This window comes from Dysidea avara, chromosome 14, assembly GCF_963678975.1.
Source record: "Dysidea avara chromosome 14, odDysAvar1.4, whole genome shotgun sequence".
In the NCBI taxonomy this organism is placed as follows: domain Eukaryota; kingdom Metazoa; phylum Porifera; class Demospongiae; order Dictyoceratida; family Dysideidae; genus Dysidea; species Dysidea avara.
Genome location: NC_089285.1, coordinates 11,547,315 through 11,557,703, shown reverse-complemented (window position 1 = coordinate 11,557,703; position 10,389 = coordinate 11,547,315). Strand labels below are relative to the sequence as shown.

At 39.2% G+C, this 10,389-nt stretch overlaps 1 protein-coding gene across 4 annotated transcripts in view; it reads right to left on the bottom strand.

The window, feature by feature from the left end:
• Window positions 1-2,119: 2,119 nt before the first annotated feature.
• LOC136244699 (two pore calcium channel protein 1-like) overlaps window positions 2,120-10,389 on the bottom strand; it is a 91,198-nt gene continuing 82,928 nt past the window's right edge. For 3 of the 4 annotated variants that reach the window (XM_066036238.1, XM_066036240.1, XM_066036239.1), the window contains one exon: window positions 2,120-2,391. In XM_066036238.1, the coding sequence (XP_065892310.1) occupies window positions 2,239-2,391 (153 nt within the window). In that variant the 3' untranslated portion in view covers window positions 2,120-2,238. The remainder of the gene's footprint in view (window positions 2,392-10,389) is intronic. The other variant, XR_010695528.1, reaches the window with a different exon arrangement.

Here is a 10,389-nt window from a genome sequence, read left to right as displayed (position 1 = left end):
TTATTTTGTTCAGTGATACAATACTAGAGTTGTACTAATAATCAGGTGATCAGTAGATTAATCTGTTCAGCTTCAACAGTTGGAGGGCTGGTGTCAAAGGCTCTGGCATGTACTTTTGTAATTTGTTTATGTTTCGTGGTAACCACAAAGCCAACTCTATAATAAACAGTGGTGCATGGTTGGAACTCTATCCCACTTGTCTGATTAGCAGCTTTGAGTTGAGGTAAGTGTACAACCTCACAGCATTGCCATTACAAGCTGTACTTTAGTGGAGTATGCACAACTATGACTTGTCTGTAAAATAGGGTAAAAAATATCAGTTTTGCCTAAAAGGCACTGTGAAAAAAGAGGAATATAAGATGGCATATCTAATGGCTTAAACTATACAAATAATCTCAGTATAGTCTTGCATTATACTAACTATCTTATACTTTAGTATAAACCCCATCTTATATTATGGGAAACAGATTATACTTTAGTTTAATACACATTCTTTGTATGGCTTCGTTTACTTAACTAAATGTGATAACCTTTTAGCTTCACCATCTCATGTGACTTAAGATTTTTTCTACTGTACCAAACAAAGTCATGATGATTTTACAATAAGTAGCTACACTTCTATTAATCACAATAGCTAGCTAACTATAGCTTCAGTTCGTTGTGATAATTTCATACACATGTGTTTCACTACTTTTTATCAACAGCTGATGGCTGCTACCTCGTCTGGCACTGTAAATGAGTTGAGTACTTTCAAGAACCTGTTCCGTCTTGTTTGTCCTTATTTTACTGACCATGCTCGTATTGCTAACAAAAGTAAGTTCACTGAGAGTATGCAAATTATATTATATTTAGTCTTGTTTCAATTGTACGTAGTAATTACAAGATTCTTGGACTTGGTTATCAGTGTATCAAATGCTTCTTGTGAGCTTATGTAACACGTTAGCCCAACAAAGTCACATACTAAGTGGCTGGTTAGACTCACTGATAACACCTGATGTTTTACTGAGAGTTTAAAACTTAGTAAAATAATTATGTTCCATATACTTAAGTCTACTGACACTTTACTATCAGTATATGTACAGTAAGGCATCTTAACAAATTAGTAAATTAAGAACCTTCAAGCAGTGTCAGTACATGTGCCAATCACTTTTCAGTTACCTTTCACACATTAAAGTAAGTTTTAGGAGGTAGATTAAATATTGCATTTATAAATCACTTGTACAGAAAGTCATCCCATCTTTAGCAAATTCCGAGTATTGATAAAGTATGACTACAGGGTTTTGTATTTTTGGTAGTGATTACTTGATGCAGTATTTGCAGTGCACAAAAGCACTTCAAAAAAGTTTGCCCTACATTGAATTTCCCAATCTTTTTTCCCTACACAAATCCGGATTATGTTATGCAAAAATGATGCAATAATTATAGTGCTACGCTTTCTTGCCAAACTGGAGTAACACCTCTGTGACAAGTAAACAATAGTCTGGTCCCTTGTAAAGTGGTGGGAAAGGGGTTTTACAGTATCAACTTGCGTGCTCCCCCTACTATAAAGCTAAGCTGATATCTCACTAGAGGTGGTATAGTGATCTGACCACACCAGATCTACACTACACAAGTGGTGCATTTTATTTAGAGAAGTGATCCTGGCTTTTTAAACAATAACGTCAACTTGTTTACTTATACTACTTACTTTCAATCCATTCACCTCTGTGTACTGATCATTTCAGCTCAGAGCAAATCGAGTGGGAGGCCAGGGCCTAGCCATGCACTGTCACATGCGATGGTCAGTTGCGAAAAATTTAAATAGCTACTGCTTACAGGAAGAATTCAACAGTTAATGCCCCAACAACCAGGTCAGCAGTTAATTGTGCACCCTTCGTTCATTCCATCCAGTTAAGGTCAATTCACTCCTCTGGCAATGGAACAGAATTTTACACAATTGGTATTCACCAATCCCAATGTACAAAAACCAAATTGGAAATGAATAGCTAAGCACTTGGTGTGTACTGTTTTCCTTTCTGGTATGATAAATTTGAATGGCCCGAAAGTGCACATACTCAGGCTGACAATTTCTGCCTGCTTGCAGTAAATTCAGAGAGGCATCTTGGTATAATGCACAGTATTGATAAATAAACTTATAAAATAAATTGATAAAACTTTTGCAGAATTACATACAACTTTTGCAGAATATTATTACATAACAATTTTTATTAATAAAAGTTTATTAATTATTGCATTTTTTCACACAAAAATATATTCCAAAGTATACTTAATTATTGCAAGTAGTTTATAGAATCCAATTTTCAATTTTTTGAATATTCCAGTTTTACTAGGTGGTAAATAGTTTGAAGTGGGTGCTCTGTGTAAGATGTATTGATCTTCTTCAATCCATTTCTGTAATAAGCAAACAATTATTATACACACAGTGACATAGTACTTGTTTCAGTATAGTTCACACTATTGTTCATACATAACCAGATCTGCAAAAACCCAACACAATTTTGTCTTTTCTAATTCCTGTTTATTGAATATTCATAATCTACACAAGTACATGAAAAAATTTGGAATTTTCAACTAGAGTAGGGACCATAGCACATCAATAAAAAGTACTGAAACAAGTTGGAGTAGTCCATGATGTTATATTAGATTTTGAGTGGTCCGGACATCCATGGACTGCAATGAAGGTCATAGTCATGCACACTACTAAGTTTTTATTGATCTAATACGATCTTTAAATCAGACATTATCTGCTTTGGTGTGTTACTTAACGGCATGTGCTATAAGTACACAGAGTATGCTAAGCTAGAATGGTCAGGGGCATGCTCCCCCAGAGAAACTTTTGAAAATAGATACTCTGAAATAGCATCTGGAGGCTATGCAAAGTCTCTTCTTTTTGTTAACATCAATGGTAATTTGTGCTACATTACCAATTAATTGAGTTTCATATCTGACTATTATAGTTAGTATATAGTTAATTTTGTTTTCATTTTGTTTTCATGATGTATACAAAATTTCTCAATGTGAAAGTTTAGTTTTAGATTGTAACTGCGTACTAATGCATGACATGCATGATCAATTAGCTCAATGTAGTGTGCCATGCGGATGACTCACTGGGTATTTTAAGACGGTTAACACAGATGTCATGGCTTAGACTATAAGTACTGAATGCTTTATTAGAATATCATAATGACTGTTCTATTGGAGTATTTTTGATGACTGCTCTATTAGAGTATCTCGATCTTTTCAAAGGCCAACTTATCACACAAAACTAAGCCTGTGTAAAATTCCTAACAAAGTACAAACATTTAATATTTACACAACAATAAAACTAACCTTGTAAAAATCGCTCCATAACTTTGGCTGTGTTCATCGTATTAACTTCAAATAAAGCTCAAAGTGCTAACTATTTAAAGGCGAATAATTTGATATACAAGATCACGTGATGCGGTTTTAAAAAATTAAAATGGCAGACTGTTTTTATTGATTGTGTCACGAAGAAATCGATCGCGTGTAGGTGTTTGAAACTCACCTTAGTGCTTTTAAGACATTGGTTCTACACTTTGGTAAGTTAGATAATGTTGTTTATTATTGTCAGGCGAGTCTTTTAGTATAATTTGTTATACAATTGAGCACTTGTAGGGGCTTTGTCAATGCTATAAACTTATTATATTTTTTTAAACACTAAATGCGCAATAATCAAAAAACGTGTGGGCTTCCAGGGTAGACTATGCACAAAATTCTTGGTCCTTAAAGGGTTAAGAGCAATATAAAATTCTATAAAACTACACTCAATTCTAAAAAATTATGGAATTTTAAAATATTTCTTTTTAATTGAATTTTCTATTAACTGACTAACTGATGCCTTGATGATGTATGACTCGATGATGTATAAGACTAGGGCCTAGATTTTCTCACTGTTCAACATGCTTCACCCCAAGATGTGCCTTTTCATCAACCACAGTACAGTACATGCATCATGGACTTACCTTTGTCCTCCTTTGTGTTTCAGTTCTTTTCACTCAATGCAAGGTGTCAATTTGTGGTAGTTCTGTGTGACTGTGGTGTATTTTCTGTGGTGATTGTACATTCGTATCGCTATGTAACAGGTGGAGCATAGCTGAAGGTGAAGTAATACTGCAGTTTTCAGTAATTGGTTGTTAGGGCACGCTCAGATGCAAAATTAATTCTATGGCATCCCTGGCACCAGTCTCTTTTGATAATGTTCATTAGTCATTATAAAAAGTAAACAAAGAAGTACAAGGGACAATTAGAAAGTTTAAGGTGGATTAGGGATCAAAGAATAAAAATTAGTGAAACAAATGTAACATTGGTGACTGTTACTGACTTTAGAAAAGTATTTTATATGTGTTGTGTATTAAATAGTGTGTACAGTGGTGCGCATGTGCAGTTGTTAATGAAGTAGTTCCCACGTTACTTGTCACGTTTAGACAGTGATACTACAGTGGAGGTCCTACCGAGATCTGGCAAAGAAATAGTCAACATGACTTCGAAAGAATTAGTAACTGCCGACGGAGGAGTTCAACCCGACAGGGACGATATTGCCTGAGGAGCATTCGTCAGTTGCTGAAGAAGGATGGCCATCCGGAACGACGTTGCCTTTGAATTCTAATTGTCTTAACTTGGTGAAGTGGCGTGCCATCGCAGCCTCTCTAGACTTGTCTACCAATGCAACCTTGACAGAAACTTGTGTGATTGTGGAAGGCAAGCTAACAGAGCTTGAAACCCTGCAAAGTGAGCTGCAGATTGCTTGTACGAATGCACTGAAACTAATTAATGAAGTCGCTTCATTAAAGGTGGCTGTGAAGGCTGAGAAGCTTACGTCAAAGAGATTCTGGCGGTTACAATGCGAACAGATGTTAGAGTGGGAAATTGTATTGCACGCTAAGGTCACTGAAATTGCACAACTGTGTGAAGAACCGAATGCTGCGAAAGCTTCACCAAGGCCTATGAGCGTGAGTAGTCCACTATTCACTACTCCAATAAGAATAAACCTCACTTGGAGTATAACCTCACTTAGAGTATCATAGATGGTGAGCAATCTGATACAATGGTTCTACCCACCCCTTCTGTTTGACGAGGGAAGGCCCCACCCATTGAGCCGTTCACTGTAGAAGGCTCAAGCATCCATTGGGATGACTGGCTGCCAATTCTAGAATGAGCTGCAATGTGGAACCATTGGAATGAGCAAGAGATACTAATTCAACTGGCTGGGTACCTCCGTGGCAAGGCCCAGAGATTGATGCCGGAGAGCTCCAAGACATCTTTCACTGCTGCAACAGAAGCACTGCAAGCTAGTTTAGATTCAGTGAACTGAGTAGTTGCTGCACAAGACTTCTGGCATCTATCACAGCAAACGACTGAGGCGGTCTCTGATTTCATTTGCTGCTTAGAGAAAACCTTCTGTAGGGCCTATGGCCATGAGAGCATGTCTGAAGAGACACAAAGCATGCTGTTGTGTGGGCAACTGAATGAAGGGCTAAAGTATAACCTCATTAAGGGTTCTGCAGTGTCTGGTGCATCTAGCTATCATCAGCTGTGTACTGTGGCTAGAAATGAGGAAAGGCACCAATGAGAGTTGCTGAAGTGACAGCAGTATCAGCAAGGTGACTGCTAGTCAACTAAATCAGACCAGTTTATGAAAGACTACAGGAAGCCTATTGGTGATGGCAAGGATAATAGAGAGAAACCCATTGGTGGTGAGGCAAGTGTGTCTATTCAGATGAACCAACTGAAATGTTGGAACTGTAGGAAAACAGGTCACCAGGCAAAGGACTGTTGACTTCCAAAGCGGGAAAGCACAAGACAATCAGAACAAGCTCCTAGCAATAAGATGGTGCAATGTGATGTTAGGGAAGACCCAATAATGTATCTGCACTCAGATTCTGATGATGATGAAGATCCTCGTGTAGGGTTAGTGCATATTACAGATGGCGGCAATAAAAGTCAATGTGCCAAAGTAGTTGTTGGGGGAGTGCCCTTGTTAGGTGTAGTGGATAGTGGAGCAGATATTACTATTATGGGTAGTACTGCATTTAAGCAAGTTGCTAAACTACGGAAGAGGGATTTAAGGCACCTGACAAAGTACCTAAGAATTATGATTTATAGCCCTTTCATGAGATGGCATGATTGAAGTGGACATTGAGTTCCAGGACAAGGCAATGAAAACTCCTATCCATGTGAAGATGGATGCTCCAGAAGAATTGTTGCTATCAGAAGGAGTGAGTTGACAGCTCAGCATAATTGACTATCACCCCTAGATACAGCCATCCCCAGAAGCCATTCAGATACAATCGCCAGACAAGCAGGAGAAAATAATTGGAGGTGCTGTCCCAACTGTGAGGATCTGTTTATTACAGGACATCCGCCTGATCCCAAATGAATGTGTTGCAGCTCAAGTACAGATAGATGGTGATGTTAATACAAACACGCAGCCACTACTGGCTGAGAGTGACAGAGTGCTTGTAGGGAAAAAAGGATTCCAGGTGTTAGATGCAGTCCTTTCACCCAGTGAGGATGGCCTTGCTCAAGTGTCATTTGTGAATTATTTAGGCATTACACAAAATTTGGAGAAGGGACTGGAGGTTAGTGAGGCACAGCCAGTTGAAGCGATCAGCAAACTAGTCAGTGTAGTAACTGATAGTTCAAAGTCTAGTAAGGAAAAGTTAATTTCTGTTGTGAATACGATTGGATCTAGGGAGGTAATGCCTAAAACGATGGTAGCCTACAGTTCTGTGAAGATTATAGAGGTCTTAACTCTGTTACCAAGCCCTGCCAAGAATTGATGACATGCTGGATGAACTGGGAAACATGAAGTACTTCTCTACATTGGACTTGGCTTCTGGCAGGTAAAGATGAGTGATGTATCAAGAGAAAAGACAGCATTTGCCACTCAGCAATTGTCTTTTTGAATTCCGTGTGATGCCCTTTGGCTTAATGAATGTCCCTGCAGTTTTTCAGCGGCTGGTGCATCAAGTTATTAGCTCCTTGAATCCAATGGATGGTCCTAGCTTTGTCAGTGTCTATATCGATGGTTTATTCCAAGACCTTGGAAGACCACCTTTATCACCTCAGTAAGGTCCTGACCAGACTTAGGGAAGTTAACCTCAAGCTGCAACCAGTAAAACGCTACTTCTTTAGACAGACAATGGACATATGCTTACCTCACAAGGCCTCTTACCTAATCCAAACCGTGTGACAGCTATGTAGAATTTTCCTACCCCATGCAATATCATTGAACTCCATCAATTTTTGGGTTTGGCCTGCTACTACCAATGTTTTGTTGCCAGTTTGCTAAGATTGTGTCTCCATTACACCGGCAGAATGGCAAAGATGTGAGGTGGGAATGGAATGAAGATTGTCAAGCAGCATTTATTGAATTGAAGAGACTGGCTTCTTGATTCTCCTATTCTAGTTTATCCAGACTTTGACCTTGACTTTGTTCTGGAAACTGACGCCAGCATTGATGGGCTTGGTGCTATATTGTCTCAGCAGAAGAGTGATGATAAACTGCATCCAAGTAGATCCACTTCCTCTGTTGAGAAACAATACAGTGTTACAGAACTGGAGACTTTGGCTGTAGTATGGGCAGTCCTATATTTCAGAGCATACCTCTATGGACACAGTGTTGCTGTCATTACTGATTACTCAGCAGTCAAGTCTATCTTGCACAAACCTAGTTCTAACAGAAACCATGCACGATGGTGGCTGAAGATTTTTTGGAGTGGAGTTGGCCAGTTGAGAATCATACACAGACCTGGATGTGAAAATGTTGGTGCTGATGCTCTTTCACGTAACCCTGTGGTAGACAGCCCAACCAGCATGAATCTTGATGAGTTTGTGTTGCAGATTAGCACACAAGAGAAGAACATCAGTGATCTACTTACTGCCCCTCCACGATCTAATTATCTGTAACCAATTTGCATCATGAACAAAGAAAGGACCTCAAGCTAGCAATTTTCTTACATTATTTAGAGAATACATCCTCCCTCAAGATGAGAAAGGTGCAAGAAAAATTGCTGTCTGGCTACAAAATTTGTCATTCTGGACAAAGTCCTATATTTTGTCGATCACAAGAAGGCTGTGAAACAGAGAGCTGTGGTGCCTAGTCACCTACAAAGTCAAATTTTGTAGGAGTATCATGGAGGGAGGATAGCTGGGCACTTTTCTAGTAACCGACTGTATGCCACGTTGTGTTGTAATTGGTATTGGGAGAATATGTATGTTGATGCCATCACTTTTATTAGGAACTGTGCTGAGTGTGCTATGACTACAGGTGCAGAGGGAGAGAAAAGGCCACCACTCCACCCAATACCTGTGAGAAGGCCATTCCAAATCTGGGGCATTGATATAATGAAACTGCCTAAGACAGCTAAGGGCAACAAGTATGTTATTGTTTTGCAAGATTTTCTGACAAACTGGCCCATGGTCTTTCCAGCACCCAATCAGAAGGCTAACCGAATTGCTCGGTTGTTGGATGATAAACTTTTACCTATGTTTGGTGTACCTGAGGTACTATTGTTAGGCCAAGGAACCAACTTGCTAGCTAATGTGGTACAAGATGTTTGCCAACTGTTGGGTATAAAAAAACTTAATACCACTGCATACCATCCCCCACACTGAATGATTGAGTGACTAAATAGAACACTGAAAAGTATGTTCTGTGAACATGCTGTAAATTTGGTACACAATGGGACCGTTATCTGTCTGGTGTTCTGTGGCCTATAGGAACACCCCACATGAGGGGACGAAGGAGAAGCCCTCTTACTTACTCTTTGGAACTGACTTTCGTTCTCCTACAGAGGCCACATTTTTGCCAGTAGAGCCTATGGAGCATATTGATATGGAAAAGTATAGGGAGGAACTTGTATTATCACTATCATCAACAAGGGGGACTTGTTCCTGCTAACATTAAGACTGCACAAAGAGGTACAAGCAGCAGTATGATAAGAGGGCAACTTCCATACATTTCAAAGCTGGAGACCTTGTTTTAGTAAGATATCCTCATGAAGAAAATAGGAAAAGCAGGAAACTGCCTTGACCATAGCATGGGCCATATCAGGTAGTCCAGTGTAGTGACCCGGATGTAGCTGTGGTAAAACAATTCTGTCCTGAAGAGGGTGCTATCTAAGTACACCAACTTTGTATGTGCCCCTGTCCTCAACTCCCAGTGAGCTACTATTGGTATGGAGGGAGATGTCATAGCACTAGGAAAAACCCTGCTTGGGTAGACAATAGGGCTGAGCGATACTGCCATTTTAGTATCACGATCGATACTAAAGCCACTATCCACGATACTGAATAGTTCACGATACTTACAAATAAGTCAATCATAGCTGGTGCCACATAATGTATTGCTCAGCATTCCTGCAGGAAGTCCTTATAGGTGATAGAAAACTAGTCACTATCATCCTTTTTTACAGTAACAGTTATTGTAACACATGTTTTGAGGTTGTTATGGTGTTCACACCTCTCTGCAGGGGAAACCAGATGGGTGGACTTTATCATTTACAAGGATTCTTAGCCAACTACTGCATAACAAATGGATTTTTAATGACAGTAATGTACAGGCATGGTATCACGATAGTTAATAACAAAATATCGTGATATTGATACTTTCAAAATATCGTGATATATCGCTAAAACGGTAGTATCGCTCAGCCCTAGTAGACAAGTTACTGTTGAGAGGCTCACCTGATTATTACAAAGAAGGAGACCAGATGGAAGTGAGTAGTGCCTGAAGAGCTGAATGAAGAAGACCAGAAAATTGAAGGTGACAGGGAAGGAGAACAAATGGAAGTGAGTAGTGCGCATAGTGGTCCTGGAGAGCTGAATGAAGACCAAGAAATTGACAGCGGCATAAAACAGCAAGAAAGTTCAGGCCACCCTCAAGGAATTAAGATCCTGATGTGGACAGTCCACCGACTTGTCAGAAGAGATGTGAACTAAGGAACTACTGTAGCAGAAAATTACTTCCAAGGTATCAAGTTTGGGATGAACTTTTCCCTTATGGGGAAGGTGATGTAACACCGTTGGCTGTTACTGACTTTAGAATAGTAGTTTATATGTATTGTGTATTAAATAGAGTGTACAGTGGTGTGCATGTGCAGTTGTTAATGAAGTAGTCCCCACATTACTTGTCATGTTTAGATGGTCATACTGCAAAAGTTATTAGCAAAAAAACAGTTGTGAAACTAGAGAGGAGGTTGCCCACTAATAGACAATTAATAACCCCATAAACTATGACTGGATTGTATCAAACGGTAAGGTAGCGTTTAAGTAGGGATTGCCTTGAAAATGTTGATTTTGCATTGCGCCCAAAATTCCACTTTTAAATATCATCCTAGAGACATAAGACATTTTACGCGATGAAAA